Source organism: Hippocampus bargibanti, linkage group LG02, assembly GCF_051943395.1.
Source record: "Hippocampus bargibanti isolate YZ-2025 linkage group LG02, ASM5194339v1, whole genome shotgun sequence".
Lineage (NCBI taxonomy): Eukaryota > Metazoa > Chordata > Actinopteri > Syngnathiformes > Syngnathidae > Hippocampus > Hippocampus bargibanti.
This window is the reverse complement of record NC_142735.1, coordinates 8,593,520-8,618,177: the sequence shown is the minus strand read 5'-3', so window position 1 is coordinate 8,618,177 and position 24,658 is coordinate 8,593,520. Positions and strand designations below refer to the sequence as shown.

Here is a 24,658-nt window from a genome sequence, read left to right as displayed (position 1 = left end):
GCAATCTACTACGTTAACATGGGGCTTGTTAAAATGTCACTGACATTCGACTGTTTCATCGATGGTATTGTTTCATTGCAAATTAGAATCAGAACATTTTCTCTCCTCTAATGCTCCGGTGCTTTCACGCTGAAGTGCACTAGTTGGGCGTGAAGTGCACTAGTTGGGCGTTTACCTGTTTCAACATGACGGCCACTATCATCCAATCAACATGGCGCTTTCGGCCATTCTAGGTCAGTGTCATCCAATCAAAATTGTGCTTTCCGCCAACTGCAGCCCCAACGGGAAATGAACGACAAAAAAAACAACAATATGTATTATAATATGTAATATTTATCGGCGAGCCATATGCACTCATCAAAAGAGGCATATAAGGCTCGCGAGCCATAGGTTCCCGACCCCTGCTCTAGCGTTTAATATAGGTGTACGAAGAGTTTTAGCCCCTAATCATGCCTCCAAAGAAAGTGAATGCTGCTTAATGTGACAAAAGAAAAGTAGTGCGTACAACTATTGCATTTAAGAAAGAAATAATCGCAAAATATGAAGGAGGTGTGCGAGTGTCTGATCCTGCGAGGGAATACAGCATGGCGAAATCTACGATTAGTACGATATTAAAGAATAAGGAGGCTGTGAAATCTAGTGATGTGACTGTGGGAGTGAGAGCAAGTGTCATTGAATAGATATTTTAAGATAAAAGAACATCCTGTAGCCGAGTCATCCGTAGTTGTCACGTTCCGAGCGAGAGTGACGGCAGATGACTCGTCGGAACGTAGTGGAATGTTTGGGGTCCCAAAACAGGCACATACTAACCAAGCAGGATGTTTATTCACAAATAAAAGAAAACACAGCGAGTAAGAAAGCAGGGGGTGAGCCGACCCGCTTACTACGCCAAAAAGCAAATGGCACACGAGGGTGCAAAATTACGCAATCCCGGAAGATGACATAAATTTACGGGACGCAGGGAAAATACCTCGGACCGGATACACTCGCGCATCGAAGGAAGAGTCCAGGTACGGTGGCGAGGTGAGTCAATCATCCGGCATTGGCGAGGTGATCGCGAACCGTATAAATGCCCTGTGTCCGTGATTAGAGAATTGACAGCAGGTGGAGAACGGTCGGAAGAGGCAGGCCGGAAGAGGCAGCCCCTCCCCCCCGCTGTCAACTCGCAAGTGACAGGAGCAAAGAGATGGTTTCGGTGTTCGAAAAAAAAAATCGCTTTTCGAACAGGGTCCTGGAACGAATTATGGTCGCGAACCGAGGTACCACTGTATATATAACTGAAGGTCTGGACCATATTAATTGGAACTTGGGATGCCATTGGTTTGTGTGCCTCTGATTTAACCCCAACTAAAGTTTTTTTGTTCTCGCAGACTTGCTGAGATCCGAGTTATCTGTCATGCAGAAACCCAAAGGCTTTTTTTTTTTTTTATTACACTTTACCGTTTACGAGCCACTAGTATTTGGAACCAGTCATAATTTCAATTTGACTAGTGCCAACGCATGCATCTATGTGTGTGTGTGTGTGTGTGTGTGTGTGTGTGTGTGTGTGTGTGTGTGTGTGTGTGTGTGTGTGTGTGTGTGTGTGTGTGTGTGTGTGTGTGTGTGTGTGTGTGTGCATAAGTCACTATACTGATGAAAATTGATTTAAAAATAGATTTTTATGAAGGATTTTATTTATCTGGTACATTTTATGCACAAATTATAAAGATGCATGAAAATATACAAGTTCACTCTACCTTCTCAGTTGTGGGTAAAGTCTGAGTCCTGGTAAAGGTGTCTCCTCCATTAATACTGATCAGTTCAGCTTCTATCGGCGGAAAAGGCCCAGGGAAAACCACTACGTCACTCTTGAGTGTGTCTGAGCTGAAACACACGTCATACTGGTGAGTGGCCTTGGAATAAGACCAGCTTCCATCTGGGTGGGTTGTGACCATCGGGGCACTGTATCTATCGAAGGGTCCGTCCGTCTGTCTGTGGCATTTGAATGCGACTAAAGTGATGAGGCTGAGAAGAAAGATGAGTGACACGGCCACAGTGGCGATGAGCAGATACAAGTGCAGGGTAGAGAACTTCTCCTCCTTGCTGGGCACGTGTCTGAACTGAGTGTGGATGTCAGCTGTGCTTCCAAGCACCACCACATCAATGGAAACGGTCGCTGACAGCGAGGGTTCTCCATTGTCACAGACCGACACAACCAAGGGGTGACTTTTCAAGTCATTGTCACTCATTAGCCTCTTTGTGCGAATCTCTCCGGTGATAGTTCCGATCCGGAAGAGGTTGCTGTTGCCTTTGGGTTCAGACAGGTGATAGGAGAGCAAAGCATTGTAGCCAGAGTCTGCATCCACTGCCCTGACTTTTGCCACAAAGTATCCCGCTTCAGCAGAGTATGGGATGCTTTCACTGTTCACTGAGCCGTGCTCGGAATAGGGAGCCAAAATGGTGGGACTGTTGTCATTCTCATCCAGAATAAAAATGTTGACAGTCACATTGCTCCTGAGTGGAGGAACGCCAGAGTCTGTGGCCTGAACTTTGAACTGAAACGTTTTCAACTTTTCGTAGTCAAAAGACTGCAAAGCCACTATATCTCCACTTTCTGAGTTAATGTTCATCACGGATGTTATTGGAATACCATTTGCATCTCCCAATAACACATACATTATTCTTGCATTGTCAATCATATCCGAATCTATTGCGGTTATTCTGTGGATACTGGTCCTCACAAGACTATTTTCTTTGACATAAATATTAATATTAGGTTCAGTGAAAAGTGGTGCATTGTCATTAACATCAGCCACCTGAATGGCAATAATATTTGTGCTTGAAAGCGCAGGGCTGCCCTCATCATTTGCTACAAGAGTGACATTGTAAAAGGAGTATTCCTCCCTATCAAGTGCAGCATCTACAACTAGGGAATAATAGTTTTTATAATTGGATTTAAGCTTAAAATGTGCAGAGCTACTGAGTTTACATTGGGCATTGCCGTTTTTTCCGCCGTCTCTGTCAGTGACCGTCACTAAAGCCACCACACTTCCAATCTCAGCGTCTTCTTTCACGGGATTCATGAGTGACGTCACAACAATTTCTGGAGCATTGTCGTTCACGTCGAGTACTTCTACAATTAGCTTTGCATTTGCTCTCCGAGGCGAAAAACCTTTATCAGTAGCCTGAACATGAATGTCATAGGCAGCTTGCGCCTCATGATCCAAATGGCCTTTGACAACGATCTCACCCGTGTCTGCATCTATTAAAAACATATCTGCGGGGTCAAAATTTGCACGTTTAACAAAAGAAAATTGTATCCTCCCATTGTCTCCTGCGTCTAAATCTGTCGCACTTAACTGAATGACTAAATACCCAGGTGGTGCATTCTCTTTCATGCGAGCTTTATACAACGCTTGACTAAATGAAGGGGTGTTGTCGTTAACATCTAACACATTTACATGCAACAATAACGTGCCAGTTTTTGGAGGTTTTCCTCCATCAACAGCAGATAGGGTTAATTTGATTGTGGCTTGTTTTTCTCTATCTAAAGCTTTTTGAAGCACCAACTCGGCAGATACACTCTGTTCTCCACCTCCCTGCACAGCCAGAGAAAAATATTCATTTGTGCTCAGCTTATAAGTCTTGATAGAGTTGACTCCAGCATCTGCGTCAAGCGCGAGGGGAAGTAAGAAATGCTCGCCTGTTGGTGATATTTCAGACACGTTAATTGAATGCAACACCTCCACAAAGCGAGGTGTGTTGTCGTTTAAATCATCAATCACCACCTCAATTCGATGCAGCGCCATCGGATTTCTTACTATGGCCTCCAAGTTGAGACTGCATTTGGTCGCCTTCGGACAAAGCTCCTCGCGGTCTACTCTCTCGGCAACATAAAGCTCCCCCGTTCGAAAATTGGCCTTGAAATATTCCTTACTGTCAGTGGATACGACACTTAGATCCCGAATTTGCAGGTCCTTTGCGTTGACATTTAAGTCCTTTGCAAGGTTGCCCACCACGGTTCCTTTGTCCACCTCTTCAGCAATAGAATAAGAAATCTGAGCAGCGCTGCAGTGCCAAAAAACGGCAATGAAGACGCAGTAGAGACATGACTTCTTCCGTCCAACACCCATTGCTCCTTCCACCGATTCCAACCTTAAAAACACAGGGTTTTATCCACAAAATAACGCACGGTCGTCCATGCTTTTACCCGATATCTTCTTCCTCCGAATCTGAAAGTCTTTTGGACGCACACAATGCGCTCAGTCTGGTGACGTACACCGGCCAGCGGAGACAAGCGGTTCATCCAAAGTGCTGGTCTCAGGCGACCTCAAGCGTCCAAATTTGGTAAATGCATGGCCGTCAGAAGAGGCGGTAACATGATATACGTATATATTAAGTACTTCACTATGAAATACTGAGCATCCATTGTCATTTAAATCTGTTAAATCGTGCTCAAATAAAGCAAGGGTAAGGTTACATCATATCGCGAATGGCTTTATTGCAAAGAGAAATTTTATGTTGGAAGGGTGAAATGTAAACAGATGCATTTTAAAAGCTACACTTTAAAAGACCGACAGAAGTGTTTCTTGAAAATCCAGATAAATTAGCCGTGACATCATGCAGGATAATTTATTAAGAAATAAATGACACGCTAGTTTAAATCAGACAAACATACATGTTATTTTCTGGTAATTGACACGTTGACCTGTATATAATGTGTCACTAAAATTAAAGAGAAAGGAGCTTTCACAGTTCACAAATGTCTAGTTAAAGTCATAAAAATATAAAGATAATATAAATGACATTTTGATTTGAGTAAGGCAAACTCAGAATAAATAAGTGACTTCTATCCTACTCATTTAAGTTCATTTCTATACACTGCAAACGAAAAATGTATAAGTTATTACATGATCAGGTAATTTTTTTAGGCAAATAATATGCATAGACGTTCTATGCATATTATTTGGGAATAAATGCAATCTACTATACTTTCCATTGGGCTGTTCCTAATATTTGCAAAACTTTTGACCGGGGATTGTTTTGAATTTTAACACAATAAAACAAACAATTAAATCAGTAATTAATATGGACATGTTTATTCACTTTACGTGTGATACAGTGCTGCTTTCGGGGTAAGTGATGTGATTTTGAGGAGAAATGAAGAAAACTGCCTTGTGCATTGATACGACATTCAGCACTAAGGACAGAGCATATGGACCAATTCCAACAATAGTTTTTCTCGGGCCTATTGCCTATCCCAACACAAGCTTGGTGTAAGATCTCAAATTCCTATTACAAAAGACAAAGTGAAATATAGACTCCTTTTTGAATGGTAACCATTTAATAGTGTGGTGAAAATCGATCCTGAAACACCACAATGGAATCACTACGCAGCTATGTGAATCACCACATCCATTGCTAAAGACACGGCCCCGTGTTTAAGTTCAAGCCACTCATCATACAAACACCCATATACATTTTTTTCTTCAAATACTGAATGCCCAGGCAATCTCTGTAGTCATCTGGGTTTATCAATCATTCATGCAATTTAAACATGACTAAGACATGATTAAGTTATGAAAAAGATAACTGTCAGCCTACCTTTTCAGTAGTGGGTAACGTTTGAGTCCTCGTAAAGGTGTCTCCTCCATTTATACTGATCAGTTCTGCTTCTACTGGTGGAAAAGCCCCAGGGAAAACCACTAGGTCGCTCTTGAGTGTGTCTGAGCTGAAGCACACGTCGTACTGCTGAGCTTTGGAGTAAGACCAGCTTCCGTCAGGGTGGGTGGTGATAATGGGGGCACTGTATCTATCGAACGGTCCGTCTCTCTGTCTGTGGGATTTGAACGCTACTAAACTGATGAGGCTGAGCAGAAAAATGAGCGACACGACCACAATGGCGATGAGCAGATACAAGTGTAAAGTGGAGAAGTTCTCCTCCGTGCTGGGAACGTGTCTGAATGGAGTGTGGATTTCAGCTGTGCTTTCGAGCACCATCACATCAATCGAAACGGTCGCTGAAAGGGAGGGTTCTCCATTGTCACAGACCGACACCACCAAGGGGTGACTTTTCATGTCATTGTCACTCATTCGCCTCTTGGTCCGAATCTCTCCGGTGCTAGTTCCGATCCGGAAGAGGTTGTTGTTGCCTTTTGGCTCAGACAGATGATAGGAGAGCAGAGCATTGTAGCCAGAGTCTGCATCCACTGCCCTGATCTTTGCCACAAAGTATCCCGCTTCGGCAGAGTAAGGGATGTTCTCACTGTTTACGGAGCCATGCTCAGAATATGGAGCCAAAATGGCGGGACTGTTGTCATTCTCATCTAGGATAAAAATGCTTACGGTCACGTTGTTGCTGAGCGGAGGAACACCAGAGTCTGTGGCCTGCACTTTAAACTGAAACGTCTTTAACTTCTCATAGTCAAAAGATTGCAAACTGACAATGTCTCCATTTTCTGGGTTGATGCTAAATAATGATGACATTGAAACAGTTCTTGAATAGTTGTCTAACAATGTGTATGAAACTTTTGCATTTGTGTCCAAATCAGGATCATTCGCATTGACAGAACAAAGAGAATACCCAGAAGGACTATTTTCTTTGATATAGACATTAATAACGCGTTCCATAAAATGTGGTGCATTATCATTAACATCCGAAACTTGAACAAGAATGATCAATGTTGTGGAGAGAGGTGGACTTCCTTCATCTGTTGCTAAAATGGAGACATTGTAACTAGATGTGTTTTCTCTGTCTAGTCCTCCATCAACGATTAACGAATAATCATTTTTATAGTTACTTTTCAGCTTAAACGGAACAGATCCGAGTACCTTACAGCCAATCACCCCATTGTGCCCGCCATCATTATCACTAACTGTAATCAAAGCAACTATTGTCCCAAATTCTGCATTTTCTTTTACCGGCGTCATCAGTGACGTCACTGATATTGCAGGAGCGTTGTCATTCACATCGATTATTTCGATTAGCAGTTTAGCGTGTGCAATCCGAGGAACAGTACCCTGGTCCATTGCTTGAATTCTTACTTCGTACGCAGGAGTCTCTTCATAATCTAAACTACCTTTCAAGGTGATTTGCCCCGTTTCTGCATTTAGATGAAACACACCTGATGGGTCGTTGTTGCCTCGTTTAATTAAATAATACACAATCTTACTGTTGATTCCTTCGTCCAAGTCAGTTGCATTTAATTTAATCACAAGGGATCCCTGCGCGGCATCTTCACTTAGACGCACTTTATAAAGCGACTTGCTAAACGTGGGCACGTTGTCGTTGACATCGAGCACATTTACGCGTATTTGCAACGAGCCAGATTTAGCAGGTTTGCCTCCGTCGACAGCGGTGAGCGTTAGTGTAATGAGGGATTGTTTTTCTCGATCTAAAGACTTTTGTAGTACCAGTTCTGCAGAGACACCGTGGTCTCCTCCGCTCTGCACATCCAGTGTAAAATGTTCGTTGTTGCTCAATTTATAACTCCTCACTGAATTACTGCCAAAGTCTGCGTCCACGGCCACTGGCAGGAGATACCGCTCCCCCGGTAAAGCTGATTCCGAAATGTCCAAAGTATACACACTTTCGATAAAAGAAGGCGAATTGTCATTTATGTCCAAAATAATGATCTCGATGCGATGTGCCGTCATCGGACTGTTTAACACAGCTTGTATTCGAAGCAAGCATTTCGCCGCATTCGGACAAAGCTCCTCCCTGTCTATTCTTTCCTTTGCAAATAAGTTACCGCTCTGCAAATTAACATTGAAATACTCTTTACTGTAGCTGGAAACCACACGCAGACCTCTGGTGTCCAGCTCTTGCACGTTGAGGTTTAAATCATTGGCTATGTTGCCTACCACAAAGCCTTTGTTCGCCTCCTCGGTAATGGAGTAGGACAATTGGGAAGCGGACGGGCCGAAAATACAAAGAAGCAAAGCAAAGTAAATCCAGACGTCGTGTCTTTCGAGACGCATCCTCATCGCCAATGCTGCAAAATGTCCAAACTGCCGTCTTTCCTTTTGCGACATTGAAATAATGAACAAAATCCAATGTAACATTACTATTACGAGGTGGCCGTGCTTTTCTGGGCGTTTTCTGCGCATGGACTATCGGCGGATGACGATTTCTTTTTTCCTCATGTAGGGCGGTATATGATTATCGAAGAGCCGTCGAATCAACATATTCATATCAACGGTCTCCTGCGACCTCGTGTGGTGAATTTATGGTACAGGTTTACGACTACTCACGGCACAAACAAGAGGGACCGACCAACAAAATAAATGTTTTTTAAATTTATGCCTGACACCTGATACCACTCGAAAACGGTGATTCATACATTCCACTTAAATGTTATAACATTTTCAGAAAATATCAAGCAATAGGAATACATAATACTAATTTGTACTTACACTGCATAGTTGCTAACACAAAACCAACAAAACAAGAACATTGATATTAACTGTATTATTAAGAACACTACAATATTCCATAATGGCAATTATAATTCAAAATAGTACATCACCCATTGTGTAAATGTTCACTCATTTGACTTCCACTCAGTTATTGTGCACTTGCCACTCACACAGTGTAAATGTGACTGACTGTGAATCTTCTTTTCCTTTCGGCTTTTCCCATCAAGGTGTCGCCACAGCAAATCAGTGTCCTCCATCTTTAGAGGTTTGATCCGCATGTTTGTTTTGGCCAAGCTTTTACGTCGGATGCCCTTCCTGACACAACCCTCTGTATTTATCCGGGCTTGGGACCGGCACAAGAAGACTTATGTCCCTTTGTGGCTACAGAACAAGCAACTCACTCAGTCAAAGGCTCCCAAACACAAAATGCTCATTGGCACAGCAACATTCAAAAAAGCAAAAACTATACTCATGGTTGTCTAATTCTATATATGCACCGTGATTGACTGTGCATCAGTCCAACGGGTTATCCGCGTAAAGCTTTACTACCAAAGCCAAGATATGCCCCAGCAGTTGTCAGATCTGAACCACACAGGCGGCACACAGAGTGAGTGGATGGATAATCAATCTGATCAATAATAAGAGGGAGCCACAAAAGCGCGAAATCAAGTCCAGCACCACGGACAGCGACATTCGGAGTTACTTTTGTCACCACTATGGAAAATGAGTGGATGTGTCAAGTCAAAACACGAAGTTCAGCATGCAGATAAGACCATACTAGGAGACAAACATGGCATTCATCTTCAATATCACAACGTCAACTGCCCTTCACAAAGAACTGTGCGTTCAATGTACCTAATTGTATTTCCTCAGGTAGTTCCCTGAAATAAAATCATCTGGATCCATCTAAGATTGTTTTAATCGACTGCATACACCGACTTAAAAATACATCTTAATTGCAGACCACTCACTATCTATGCAACCTTTACATCTACTTTCAGATTGTATCGTATCTAAACCCAGATTATTTTTTTCAAGCAACCATTTGACACAATAAATCAAGTAAATGCAGCACATCGTCTCGTTTAATGTACAGTGCAGATTGAAGTGTAAGGTACAAATGAAAACATACTGATCACTCCAGGAATGAATGATTTTCATTATTCACACGTTTTCCATTGAAGCATTTATTAACTTCAAGTTTTTAGAGCAAGTTTGAGTTTAATCTGCAAGATATAGTAATGAAATGTTGTGTATAATTATTTTGGCTAGATTGTTTTCTATTGAGCGCCCATTCACAGTCACACTAAACTCACCCACAGAAAAACATTATTGTCCTCTCCTGTAACTGTAAAGTGCCCTCGTGAGTTTTGAAAGGCACTTACAGTATACATGAAATGTATTATTATTATTATTATTCAAGAACAAAATAATTTGACAGCCTACCTTCTCAGATGTAGGTAAAGTCTGATTCCTAGTAAAGGTGTCTCCTCCATTAATACTGATCAGTTCTGCTTCTACGGGTGGAAAAGGTCCATGGAAATTCACAACATCACTTTTGAGTGTGTCTGAGCTGAAGCATACGTCATACTGCTGAGTCGCTTTGGAGTAAGACCAGCTTCCATCAGGGTGGGTGGTGATCATCGGGGCACTGTATCTATCAAAGGGTCCGTCTGTCTGTCTGTGGCATTTGAATGCGACTAAACTTATGAGGCTGAGCAGAAAGATGAGTGACACAGCCACAGTGGCGATAAGCAGATACAAGTGTAAAGCGGAGAAGTTCTCCTCCTTGCTGGGCACGTGTCTGAACTGAGTGTGGATGTCAGATGAACTTTCCAGCACCACCACATCAATCGAAACAGTCGCTGACAGGGAGGGTTCTCCGTTGTCACAGACCGACACCACCAAGGGGTGACTTTTCAAGTCATTATCACTCATTCGCCTCTTTGTCCGTATTTCCCCGTTGCTGGTTCCGATCCGGAAGAGATTGTTGTTTCCTTTGGGCTCAGACAGGTGATAGGAGAGCAGAGCATTGTAGCCAGAGTCTGCATCCACTGCCCTGATCTTTGCCACAAAGTATCCCGCTTCGGCAGAATAGGGGATGCTCTCACTGTTCACTGAACCGTGCTCTAAATAGGGTGCCAAAATGGCGGGACCGTTGTCATTCTCATCCAGGATAAAAACGTTTACGGTCACGTTGCTGCTGAGTGCAGGAAAACCAGAGTCTGTGGCCTGAACATTGAACTGAAACGTCTTTAACTTCTCGTAGTCAAAAGATTGCAAACTGACAATGTCTCCACTTTCTGAGTTGATACTAAACAATGATGACATGGAAACAGTTCTTGAGTAGTTGTCTAACAATGTGTATGAAACTTTTGCATTTGTGTCCGAATCAGGATCATTCGCATTGACAGAACAAAGAGAATACCCAGAAGGACTATTTTCTTTGATATAAACGTTAATAATGGATTCCATAAAACGAGGTGCATTATCATTAATATCAGAAATGTGAATAGTAATGATCCTTCTCGTGGACAGAGGGGGGCTTCCTTCATCAGTGGCTATAATGGGGACATTGTAAATAGAGACGTTTTCTCTGTCGAGGGCTCCATCAACTACTAACGAATAATCACTTTTGTAATTAAATTTCAGCTTAAATGGAACAGATCCAACTACCTTACAAATGGCCGCACCGTTATTCCCACCATCCTTATCACTGACTGAAACCAATGCAACAATTGTCTCAAATTCAGCATTTTCTTTTACTGGCGTCATCAGTGACGTTACCGCGATTTCGGGGGCATTGTCGTTCACATCAATTACCTCAATGAGCAGTTTTGCATTTGTGCTACGAGGATAAAGGCCTTGATCAGTTGCTTGAATCCTTACTTCATAAGCAGGAGTCTCTTCATAATCTAATGTACCTTTCAAAGATATTTCTCCCGTTGCTGCATTTAGATGAAAAACATTTGATGGATCATTGTTGCCTCGTTTAATTAAGGAATACACAATCTTACTGTTTATTCCTTCATCTAAATCAGTTGCATTTAATTTGATCACAAATGAGCCCTGTGCGGAGTTTTCACTGACACGCACTTTATACAGTGACTTACTAAAAACAGGCGTGTTATCATTCACATCCATAACTACTACTTTTACATGTAACATGCCCGACCTGGTTGGTTTTCCCCCATCAAAAGCAGTCAGAGTAAGTTCGTGAATAGACTCTTTCTCTCGATCTAAATCTTTGTGCAGCACCAGGTCTGTAGATACGCCGTGTTCACCGCCACTTTGTACACCCAGAGTAAAATGTTCATTTGGACTTAATCTGTATGTTTTTAATGAATTGCTTCCTGTATCTGAATCTACTGCTTCTGGGAGAAAATATCTTTCTCCCGGTGCCACGGATTCAGATATCTTCAAAATGTACCATTCTTCCTCGAATTTCGGTGAATTATCGTTGATGTCCAAAACATTAACGTCAATGCGGTGCACACTCATCGGGTTGCTCAGCACCGCCTGCAATCTCATAAAGCATTGCGCCTCGCCGTAACAAAGCTCCTCCCTGTCTATTCTGTCGTTAACAAAGAGAATCCCCGTCCGAAGATCTACCTCAATATATTCCTTACTGTAACTGGAAACTATACGGAGGTCTCTGTTGCTCAATTCTTGAAAATTGAGGTTCAAATCCTTGGCGATATTGCCCACCACTGTGCCTTTGTTCATCTCCTCGGAAATGGAGTATGAGAATTGCGAAGCAGATTCGTCAAAAAAGAAAAGCAGGGCAACAATACAAATCCACAAACGTTCCATCGTTGTACAAAAAAACAGCAGCCTAGCTAGTAATGGAAATCCACTTTTGCATATCCGATCCGACAAAGACAAAAAATCTCCGGCGGCACCAACACTTCTTCTCGTCAATAGGCAGCCTGGGTGACTGTCAAAATCGCTGCCTGGGACAATTTTACCTCCCCGGAAGAGGAGCGGTTATGTATGATCATATCTGTGGTCTTAGTGCGACAACGTGTGGTCAATAACTGTTACAACATAAATACGTTTCACCAATTTCAACGGGCAGTAAATAATGTCTTGTTCCAAATATTCGATACCTCAAACACGTGTGCCATGTTCTTATGATTTCATGGTGAATGACCAAGAATTGCAATATGTTGCGATTAAGATAAGATGAACCGTGCCCAATGTTGTTGGATTTTGATTTGTGCAATTTAAATACCTTGCATTGATATGAACGATGTTAAATTTGTTATGTTTAACCATGTAAGTCACTGATGATGTAAGTGGTACATACAGCGGACTTGTGTGCAAGCAGCGGGGAATTGGCGCTCAGTGACAGTGTGAATGTGTGCGTAAATGGTCCTTTATATTGAAATGTTCAGTGACTAACTGGTGACAAGTTATTCGTGTAGTCTGCCTTATGCCCAACATCAGACGGGCTAGGATCTATAGAAATTAATTGTGATTCTATATAAGTGGTATTGAAAAAGGATACATGGTTAGATATTCTACCACCTATATAGATACAGTGGAAAATATATTGTAATTCTAACAACCATCAATGTTTCGATATTATCCTTTGTAAACACAGTGGTGAGCATTGCATGAATTAGTACATTAAAACATACAATTATCAATCTTTAGAAAGACATGTTTGTTATTGTCATTCCATGGAAAGTGACATACCTCAAACCTTGAAACAAATACAGCCATCCGCCCATTCATACAAGGCCGCCACACAAACTCCTACAAATAGCTCATACAAATAAAAATAAACGATGACAAGTAACATAATAAAAAATAATATGAACAATAATGTACTTATTATACAGTACATCTTCAAATGTTCCCTTCAATTTTGGAAGTGTCCTCTTTATATTTCAAGCAAGGTGTGGATGAAAAATCAATGCATTTCTCTTTAAAAAAATATTGTCTTTGTTATTTTTGCTACTCGTCTGCAATACCATGCTAGATTTAAATAACATCAAAAACATATTTCAACCACACAACACATAATCAACCTACTTGTTATGTGAGACATGAACAAAATGTGCCCTGTAACTCTCGAGTATTTGGCATTATCTGAAAAACTGCTCAAATAAAGTGTATGAATATATTGTAATTTTTGAATCTATATTTGTAAATGTTTATCCTACCTTCTCAGATGTGGGTAAAGTCTTAGTCCTGGTAAAGGTGTCTCCTCCATTAATACTGATCAGTTCTGCTTCTACGGGTGGGAAAGGTCCAGGGAAAACCACGACGTCACTTTTGAGTGTGTCTGAGCTGAAGCATACGTCATACTGCTGAGTCGCTTTAGAGTAAGACCAGCTTCCATCAGGATGGGTCGTGATCATCGGAGCACTGTATCTATCAAAGGGTCCGTTTCTCTGTCTGTGGCATTTGAAGATGACTAAAGTGATGAGGCTGAGCAGAAAGATAAGCGACACGCTCACAGTGGCGATGAGCAGATACAGGTGTAAAGCGGAGAAGTTCTCCTCCTTGCTGGGTACGTGTCTGAATTGAGTGTGGATGTCAGCTGTGCTTCCAAGCACCACCACATCAATGGAAACGGTCGCTGACAGTGAGGGTTCTCCATTGTCATAGACCGACACAACCAAGGGGTGACTTTTCAAGTCATTGTCACTCATTCGCCTCTTGGTGCGAATCTCCCCGGTGCTGGTTCCAATCCGGAAGAGGTTGCTGTTGCCTTTGGGCTCAGACAGGTGATAGGAGAGCAGAGCATTGTAGCCAGAGTCTGCATCCACTGCCCTGATCTTTGCCACAAAGTATCCTGCTTCGGCAGAATAGGGGATGCTCTGACTGTTCACTGAGCTGTGCTCAGAATAGGGAGCCAAAATGGTGGGACTGTTGTCATTCTCATCCAGGATAAAAACATTTACGGTGGCATTGCTGCTCAGTGGAGGAACACCAGAGTCTGTGGCCTGAACTTTGAACCGAAACATCTTTAAGTTCTCATAATCAAAAGACTGCAAACTGACTATATCACCACTTTCTGGGTTAATGTTAATCAGTGAATCAATTTGTGTAGTTTTCAAATGACTGTCCATTAAGTGATAAGATGCTTTTCCATTTTCAAGCAAATCAGCATCTGTCATCATCAAAGTGTAAATCGTTGTTCCAACTGGACTATTCTCCTTCACGTATATGTTAATTCGAGGATTTGTGAATTGAGGCGGATTGTCATTGACATCAGAAACTTGAATCGTGATAACATGTGTGGTGGACTGCTGTGGAGTTCCTGCATCAATTGCTTTAAGTGTTACAAGATACTGCGAAGTAGCCTCTCTGTCAAGTGGCCCGTCAACCAACAATGAGTAGTACTTTTTATAATTGAACTTCAATATGAATGGCACAGATCCAACAATTTTACAATCTATTTTACCATTTTTACCCCCATCCTGATCAGTGATCATCACCATGGCAACGGTGGTGCCAACCTCAGCACCCTCTTTCACGGGACTCATCAGAGATGACACAGTGATTTCCGGCGCATTGTCATTCACGTCAACGACTTCCACTAAAACTTTGCTGTGCGCCAAGCGAGGAGGAACGCCTTTGTCCCTCACTTGAACGCGAATCTCATATGCTTGAGTCGCTTCATAATCAATATCGCCTTTAACTGTGATTTCTCCTGCATTTTCATCCAGTGCAAACACATCATCGGGGTTAAAACGCCCCGTTTCCGCAAAAGAATATGTAAGCTGCCCATTCACGCCATCATCTAAATCAGTAGCAGACAGTCGCAACAACAGACTGCCAATATCTGCATTTTCAACAACCTGTACCTTGTAAAGAGATTTGCTAAACACGGGTGAATTGTCATTGACATCAAGGACATTTATTTGTATCAGTATGGTCCCAGATTTTGGAGGTCTTCCTCCATCCACTGCAATGAGCGTGAGGTCAACTACAGCCTGCTTTTCTCGATCTAAAGCTTTCTGCAATAATATTTCGGCAGAAACACTGTCCCCGTTGTTTTGCACATCCAAAACAAAGTATTCATTCGGATGTAATTTGTAAGTCTTCACCGAGTTTGCACCTACGTCTGCGTCATGTGCTTGCGGAAGCGGATGTTTTTCTCCAAGAAAATAATTCTCATACAATTCTATTGTTATGGTGTCTTGAGTAAAAACGGGAGCGTTGTCATTAATGTCATTAATAATAACCTCAATTTGGTGGAGCCTGCGAGGGTTACCTAACGTGGCTTCTAAATTTACAGAACATTTCATTAGATTCGGACACAGCTCCTCTCTGTCTATTCTCTCACTAACAAACATGATTCCTGATTCCAGATTAATGTCAAAATAGCGCTTTTTATTCGCGGAGTTTATCCGCAGACCCGTGGAAGGGAGTTGCTGCACAGCGAGGTTTAAATCCTTTGCAAGATTTCCCACCGCGGTCCCTTTGTCTACCTCCTCCGAGATGGAATAGGATATTTGACCGGTAGTCCAGCCGCACAGACAAAGCAGAAAGAGAAAAAGACCCCAAATGGGAACCCGATGGTCCCGAGAAGCCATTGCTGCTCAAATTGACACCAATCCCGTTTTGACTTGTTGTATATCCACGGGGAATTAAATCAATAATAAAAATAAAAATACAAAACAATTGTATATCCGTGTATCCGGGTTTTGCCGCTTGCGTTTACCCGCTGTGGCTGGTTGCAACCGCGTTGACTCGACGATGAACACTCCCCATTTTGTGACGTTTTTTTTTTCTTCCACCGAACGTGCAAGCGAAGGCGTTTTTTTCTAACACGGTCTCGTACGTCACCTTGCGACGGTTCTGGTGAAATGCAGCTTAATGTCAAAAGAAGTTTACAAATGTGTATCCTAAACTTCAAATTTAAGTAACTGGGAATACGTTTTGTATTGTAAAATTTAGCATAGTAGAGGATAGTAGAGTTTTATCTGAAACGCATCTCTCGTGGCCAGTGCTCGCGTATCATGGGATTCAGTGCCACGGAGAGTGATTTGTTTTTGAAGTGGAGGTTTTTCAGGCACAAAATATGTTAAGATGTCAGCACTTAATTCCCTGCACTTTTATAATTAGTTGATTTAAATAGCAAAATTCTCAAAATAAGTTATTAATACTGAAAGTATAAATATATGAGGCAGTTGAACATACTATCATCGTCCTCTTAACCTATACTAGATTCGTACTGAACATATATTCACATAGAGCTCCCCAAATTGTCATAGAACTTTATTTATGCGAACACTTGCAGGCCCCTGCCATCCATCAAACCACATTTCCTGCTCATCTAATAGCAATAATCTTAATTATACACTTTTTAAACTACATCCCACACAAGATCTTGGCTTTTTTGTCTTCAAAACACACATTTTCTTTACAAACATACCTTTAATGCACATTATATTATGGCAACTGTAAAAACACTGGTCATTGACGTGTTCTCATGAAAAAAATATTATTTTCTTCAGTATTTGTGATCATATTGTATTCTGTCTATTTGGATTTTATTTTATTGTTTTGAAAATGCAAAGCTAAATAATTGGCATTGGCTTGTACAAGTGAACAGAACACAACACACACACACGCACACGCACACACGCACACACACACACACACACACACACACACACACACACACACACACACACACACACACAATTCATTCATTCATTTCCCGATCTGCTTAATTCTTACTAAGGACAGGGGTGGGAGATGATGGAGCCGATCTCAGCTGTCAAAGGGCATTAGGTGGGGGACACTCTTAACTGGTTCCCATTTAATCGCAGGGCACAGAGACAGACAAGCACTCACACTTATACCTAGGGACAATTTGGAGTGTTCAATCTGCCTGCCATGAATGTTTTTGGCATGTGGGAGGAAACCGGACGACGGGGGGAAAATCCATGCGGGCCCGGAGAGAACATGCAAACTCCATACAGGGAGGCTGTAGCTGGAAAAACTATAACATTTGAATTAATATCTGTGTGACTATCCGTGTTGCAAAGACAATTAGAATTTAAGAAAATGTCTTACCTTATCTGTGTTAGGTAAAGTCTGAGTCCTGATAAAGGTGTCTCCTCCATTTATACTGATCAGTTCTGCTTCAACGGGCGGAAAAGGCCCAGGGACAACAACTACGTTGCTCTTGAGTGTGTCTGAGTTGAAGCACACGTCGTACTGCTGAGTCGCTTTGGAGTAAGACCAGCTTGCATCAGGGTGGGTGGTGATCATCGGGGCACTGTATCTATCGAAGGGTCCGTCTGTCTGTCTGTGGCATTTGAATGCGACTAAACTTATGAGGCTGAGCAGAAAGATGAGTGACACGGCCACAGTGGCGATGAGCAGATACAAGTGCAGGGTGGAGAAGTTCTCCTCCCTGCTGGGCATGTGTCTGAACTGAGTGTGGATGTCATCTGTGCTTTCAAGCACCACCACGTCAATCGAAACAGTCGCTGACAGGAGGGGTTCTCCATTGTCACAGACCGACACCACCAAGGAGTGACTTTTCAGGTCATTGTCACTCATTCGCCTCTTGGTGCGAATCTCCCCGGTGCTGGTTCCAATCCGGAAGAGGTTGCTGTTGCCTTTGGGCTCAGACAGGTGATAAGAGAGCAGAGCATTGTAGCCAGAATCTGCATCCACTGCCCTGATCTTTGCCACAAAGGATCCCGCTTCGGCAGAATAGGGGATGCTTTCACTGTTCACAGATCCCAGCTCGGAATAGGGAGCCAAAATGGCAGGACTGTTGTCATTCTCATCCAGGAGAAAAACATTTACAGTAACGTTGCTGCTGAGCGGGGGAACACCAGAGTCTGTAGCCTGAACTGTGAACTGAAAAGTTTTTAACTTCTCATAGTCAAAAGATTGCAAGCTCATGATGTCTCCACTCTCTGAGTTGATATTGATCATTGTAGTCACTGGCATTGAGTCTGTACTACTTTGCAAAAATGAGTACATCACATGCCCGTTTTGTTCAATGTCATCATCCAATGCAGTCACTGTGTGTATTACTGCCCCTGGGGGACTATTTTCTTTGATATAAACATTAATGAGGGGCTCGGAGAAGTGAGGCTTGTTGTCATTAACATCTGAGATGCGCACATTCACAATACGGGCCCCGGACAGAGGGGGTATGCCCTGATCGGTTGCAGTAATGCTGATGTTGTACTCAGGTGTGTGCTCTCTGTCAAGAGGACCACCAACAACCAAAGAATAGGAGTTCTTATAATTTGATTCCAGTTTAAAGGGCACATCACTATCAATTTTACAGTGGACCAAACCATTATTACCTCCATCTTGGTCTAGCACAGAGACAAGTGCAATAGCAGTGCCCATCGTTGCATCTTCTTTCAGTGTGGTGAATAAAGATGTCAATGAAATTTCAGGGGCATTGTCATTAACATCTAAAACCTCAATCAACAATTTGGTGTGTGAAGTTCTTGCCCCATCACTGGCTTGTACTCTAAACTCAAAATTGCCCCTCTCTTCAAAATTTAAATTCTGTATGTTGGTAACTGTCCCGCTTGTTTTATCGATAGCAAACAAACCATTGTGCTTCACTCTACCCACATCACTGAAAGAGTAGAAAACAAGCCCGTTTTCATCTGCATCTAAGTCGGTAGCATTTAATGTTATTATTGAGGTGCCAATACTAATGTTCTCATGTACACTTGCTTTGTACAGTCTTTGACTAAATACAGGAGCATTATCATTAATGTCCAGTACATTGACAACAATCATCATTGTGCCGGATTTTGGTGGTGTTCCTCCATCAACTGCAGTCAATGTGAATGTGATCACAGCTTGTTTTTCTCGGTCCAAAAGCTTTTTAAGCACCAATTCAGGGGTGACACTTTCTCCTTTGGGTGCCTCAAGAGAGAAATGTTCATTTGGACTGAGCTTGTATGAGTGTATTGCATTTTTGCCAACGTCTGTATCATGAGCTGCCCACAGGGGAAACCTTGTGCTTAGCTCTGTGTTTTCTGTAATATTTAACACCTGTGATTTATGAGAGAATGATGGATAATTGTCGTTTACATCCAAGACAATAATTTCAAAACGGGACAATTTTAACGGGTTGCTCATGACAGCTTCCACACAGAGTGAACATTTTGCTTCATCTTGGCACAGTTCCTCTCGATCTATTCTTTCTTTCACATAGAGGTCACCAGTCTTCAGGTTTACCTCAAAGTATTTCCTCTTGCTTCCCGTGACGATCTGAAACATGCGAGACTCCAAATTCTGCACGTTTAGGTTTAAATCCTTTCCAATATTTCCCACAACGGTCCCAACATTCACCTCCTCCGCCACCGAGTAAGAGAGCTGGCCGTACACGGCTTCCCAATAACAGTCCAGCAGCAAAAACAACAAATACATCCGCACAGAGCTCCAATTGCTCGATGGCCGCATCATTCCATGCATGTGAATACGGCATAAAGGTACAAACGGTGCAGAGATTACTCTCCACTAGCTATGAAGGAAAAAATACAAACAAAGTAAATAAATTATTCGGTCTAACGATCTCCGTCGCATTAGACGCTTGCACCCACTGAGCTTCTTTGTCCGAGTGACGAAAAACATCACGTTCATTTGGGAGGAGCCCTTCGCCACGGACTGCAGTGCTTCAATGCCATGGTCAATTGCGCTCTCTAGTGGGCGTATTCTTGAACTGCAACTTATATCTCAACAAAGATGCAAATTGATCGCTAATAGTACAGTATGTCCTTTATATGCACTGTAAAATACCATTTTGAAAAAGAACAATTTGACTACATAAAATGATGTGAAATCATACATGTCACCTTAACAAGTCTACACCAGAAAATATTGTTTTAAATTGAGACCAACTTAACGAAACTCTATTGCATTTATAGAGCACTTTCAAACGGCCACCGCTGTACACATAGTGCTGCACATGAAGCAACTATCATAAATACAATATACATAATACAATAATGCAATAAACTATTATCAATGATGTAATGACTCAGAACTAAGATATAATTGCTTCAAAGATGTCATGTTCTTCAAGGAAAAAAAGCAAGCTATAATTTGTATCATTTTTCAACACCCCTTCTACTAACATGTATATGTCGATTCGGTCAGGTTAAACAATACAAATTTGAATGGATCTCCCGAATAAATGCATTCAAATGTAATTCTGACAAAATGTGGATTCATAAACTCTCATGAAAATGTATTGAGAATCACACATAGCACATCTCACAAGAGCAGACTGTCAACAGCGATTACAAAAGATACTTGAGCACTATGATATTACTTCACCAGTATTGAAACAAGTGCGAACTGTGACATGGGACAGGAATTATGGATAAAATCAACACTCTTTTCTCCTGTTCAATACATTCCGATGTCAAGACCTCTGTTGTTACATTGATCTTATTAAGGACACACAACCAATGTTCCCTCTAGCTGCGCGCGTGCGCAATCGCGTACTTCTTGCACACAACTCAGCTAACAAGAACATCTATGCATCGCACATTTTGCAATGTAACTCAATGAGTAACAGGTGTCCAGCCAATAATGCCGTACAGTTCACGTACGCTACGCAGCCAATCGGAGCAGAACGGCGCGAATGCACCCTGCCCAAACGCGCCGTGATACTGGCGTGAAACTGGTGTGTGGCCACAGCGTACACATGAGTGATGGGAATTCCGGCTCTTTTCAGAGAGCCGGTTCTTTTGCTCGGCTCACTAAAAAGATCTTTTGGCTCCAGAAATGGCTATTCAGTTTTTGTTTTGCCTAAATTAATTAAATAAATAATAAAACGTGTCCACTTGTCTACTGTAACCCCCCTCCCCTTCTCCTCACTGCTGCGTGTGTCTGTAATTCTCTCCTCCCTCCTCTTCCACGGATATTGACCAATGATGTGCGGCTTTAACCGCAGGCCGGGGGCGGGGAATAGAGGATAAAAAAAAAGTCGGCTCCTTGTCAGGAACCGGCTCTTTTCGTTCACTTAAGAGATCCGTCTCTAAGAACCGGCTCGTTCGCGAACGACACATCACTAGTACGCATTTGATGTTGCTCACAGTGGTCCTCAGTGTCCTCAGGGAGCTTTGTGTCTGCTCAGACACATGAAAAAATAGAGGGAACATTGCACACAACAAAAACAAAGCATGCAGTAAGTAAATCACATTCTTTTTTGTTGCTTGAGACATATTTTTCATTTTAAAACAAGTGAATTATATGAAAGCAATGAAATGCCAATGCGCAGGAAAAATATTTGCACGAGAAAAAATATCCAAACATACTTGCTTTTACGCATAGGTTGGAATGTACTTGTCCGTTTGAATGTATTTTTAGGCTAAACACAACACATGTAGCATTTTCCCATCATAACACAAGGTATTGATGTGCACATGGTTGAGTAAAAAAGTTTTGTTACCAATACATGAAAAAAATAAAAGTAATTTTCATTCTTAAAAGAGTCTGTGCTTTAATTATTTCAGCAGTGCTTTGTTTGTGTTAATTTGTAATATTGAGCCTACAAGTAACTTCAACCGCATTTGCAAGTACGCTTGAGCATATTTGTATGCGAAATAAAGAGATCATACCTGAAAGTGTGTCATATTTCTTGAGGGGTCATATTTCTTTAGATATTGTCACAAGTTCATAATACAGCAACAAGAAAATAAAATATTGCAGGACAGAAGGTACAACAAGAAGAGAATCCTACCTTCTCAGTTGTGGGTAAAGTTTGAGTCCTGGTAAAGGTGTCCCCTCCATTAATACTGATCAGTTCCGCTTCTACGGGCGGAAAGGGCCCAGGGAAAACCACCACATCACTTTTGAGTGTGTCTGAGCTGAAGCATACGTCGTACTGCTGAGTTGCCTTGGAATAAGACCAGCTGCCATCAGGATGGGTGGTGATCATCGGGGCACTGTACCTATCGAAGGCTCCGTCTGTCTGTCTGTGACATTTGAATGCGACTAAAGTGATGAGGCTGAGCAGAAAGATGAGCGACACGCTCACAGTGGCGATGAGCAGATACAAGTGTAAAGCGGAGAAGTTCTCCTCCTTGCTGGGTACGTGTCTGAACTGAGTGTGGATGTCAGCTGTGCTTTCAAGCACCACCACGTCAATGGAAACGGTCGCTGACAGGGAGGGTTCTCCATTGTCACAGACCGACACAACCAAGGGGTGACTTTTCAAGTCATTGTCACTCATTCGCCTCTTGGTGCGAATCTCACCGGTGCTGGTTCCAATCCGGAAGAGGTTGCTATTGCCTTTGGGTTCAGACAGGTGATAGGAGAGCAGAGCATTGTAGCCAGAGTCTGCATCCACTGCCCTGATCTTTGCCACAAAATATCCTGCCTCCGCAGAATAGGGGATGCTCTCACTGTTAACGGAGCCGTGCTCGGAATAGGGAGCCAAAATGGTGGGACTGTTGTCATTCTCATCCAAAATAAATACATTTATGGTCACATTGCTGCTGAGTGGAGGACCACCAGAGTCTGTGGCCTGAACTTTAAACTGAAACGTCTCTAACTTCTCATAGTCAAAAGATTGCGAACTCATGATGTCTCCACTCTCTGAGTTGATATTGATCATTGTAGTGACTGGCATTGAGTCTGTACTACTTTGCAAAAATGAGTATGTCACATGCCCGTTTTGTTCAATGTCATCATCCAGTGCACTCACTCTATGTATTACTACGCCTGGTGGACTATTTTCTTTGATATAAACATTAAAGAGGGTTTCTGAGAAACAAGGCTTATTGTCGTTAACATCTGAAATATGCACATTGATAAAACTGGTGCTGGACAAAGATGGAATGCCTTCATCGGTCGCAGTAATGCTGATATTGTACATCGGGATGCTCTCTCTGTCCAGAGGACCAGCAACAACCAAAGAATAGGAGTTCTTATAATTCGGCTCAAGTTTGAAAGGCACTTGACTATTAATTTGACAGTGAACTAAAGCATTTTTACCACCATCTTTATCCAAGACGGAGACAATAGCAATAGCCGTGCCAATGGTTGCATCTTCTTTCACTGTGTTCAATAATGATGTGATTGTAATTTCGGGCTCATTGTCGTTAACATCCAAAACTTCAATCAACAATTTGGCATGAGAGGTTAAAGGAGAAGCGCCTCCATCACTGGCTCGTATTCGGAGTTCAAATGCATTTGTTTGTTCAAAGTCGATGTTTTCCTTATTTGTTACTGTGCCCGTTTTTTCATCGATTGAGAACATATCTGTTTGTTTCTGTCTTCCGCCAGCATTGAAAGAATAAAACACTTGTCCATTTTGTCCTGTATCTAAATCAGTAGCATTTAACATTATGATTGAGGTTCCAATCTTAGTATTTTCATATACACTCGTTTTGTACAGATTTTGGGTAAAAACCGGTGTATTGTCATTGATATCTAACACATTGACAACAATTGTCATTGAGCCTGATTTGGCTGGTGTTCCTCCATCAATAGCAGTCAATATAAGCATGATCATGGCCTTTTTTTCACGGTCTAGAAGCCTCTGAAGCACTAATTCTGTGGTTGCACTTTCTCCTCTTTGTACATCAAGAAAGAAGTGGTCATTTTGGCTGATCTTATATGAATTTACAGTATTTTTCCCAACATCCGCATCGTGAGCTGGGTGCAGAGGAAATTTTGACCCTACTGGTGTCGTCTCACTTATGTTCAGCACTTCTTTATGACTAGAAAATAATGGGTAGTTGTCATTTACATCGAGTATTGTTATTTCTACCCTGTACAATTTCAATGGATTATTAATCACCACCTCTACATTGATTGAACATTTGGCTTCATCTCCACATAGTTCCTCTCGATCTATTCTCCAATTCACATAGAGGACACCAGTCTTCAGGTTTACCTCAAAGTATTTCCTCTTGCTTCCCGCAACGATTTGAAACATGCGGGACTCCAAATCCTGCACGTTTAGGCTTAAATCCTTTGCAATGTTTCCAACAACGGTCCCAACATTCACCTCCTCCGCTAACGAATAAGAGAGCTGGCCGTACGCGGCTTCCCAGGGACACTCCAGCAGCACGAAGAGCAAATATATCTGTACAGGGCTCCATCCTACCAATGCACGCATCACTTCATACATTCACATAAAACATAAAGTAAAAATAGTGCAAAAAATGTACGTTTCTCCACCCGATATGAAGGAAAATGTGAACAAAATGTAGCAATTCTTTTGGGTAAGGATCCCTGTCGCATCGGACCCTCGCCGTCTGCGTTTCTTTGTTCTATTGACGAAATCATC

At 42.1% G+C, this 24,658-nt stretch overlaps 1 protein-coding gene across 19 annotated transcripts in view; it reads right to left on the bottom strand.

Moving 5' to 3' along the window:
* LOC148901442 (protocadherin alpha-3-like) overlaps nucleotides 1–24,658 on the bottom strand; it is a 152,342-nt gene that overhangs the window by 27,930 nt on the left and 99,754 nt on the right. Inside the window, exon 1 of one of the 19 annotated variants that reach the window (XM_088987138.1) lies at nucleotides 22,103–24,625. The exons of 15 other annotated variants lie outside the window; for them this stretch is intronic. In XM_088987138.1, the coding sequence (XP_088843264.1) occupies nucleotides 22,103–24,499 (2,397 nt within the window). In that variant the 5' untranslated portion in view covers nucleotides 24,500–24,625. Of the gene's footprint in view, nucleotides 1–1,736; nucleotides 4,448–9,843; nucleotides 11,979–17,439; nucleotides 19,979–22,102; nucleotides 24,626–24,658 lie in introns of those variants that run through there. 3 more of the 19 variants (XM_088987147.1, XM_088987262.1, XM_088987155.1) reach the window with 3 other exon arrangements.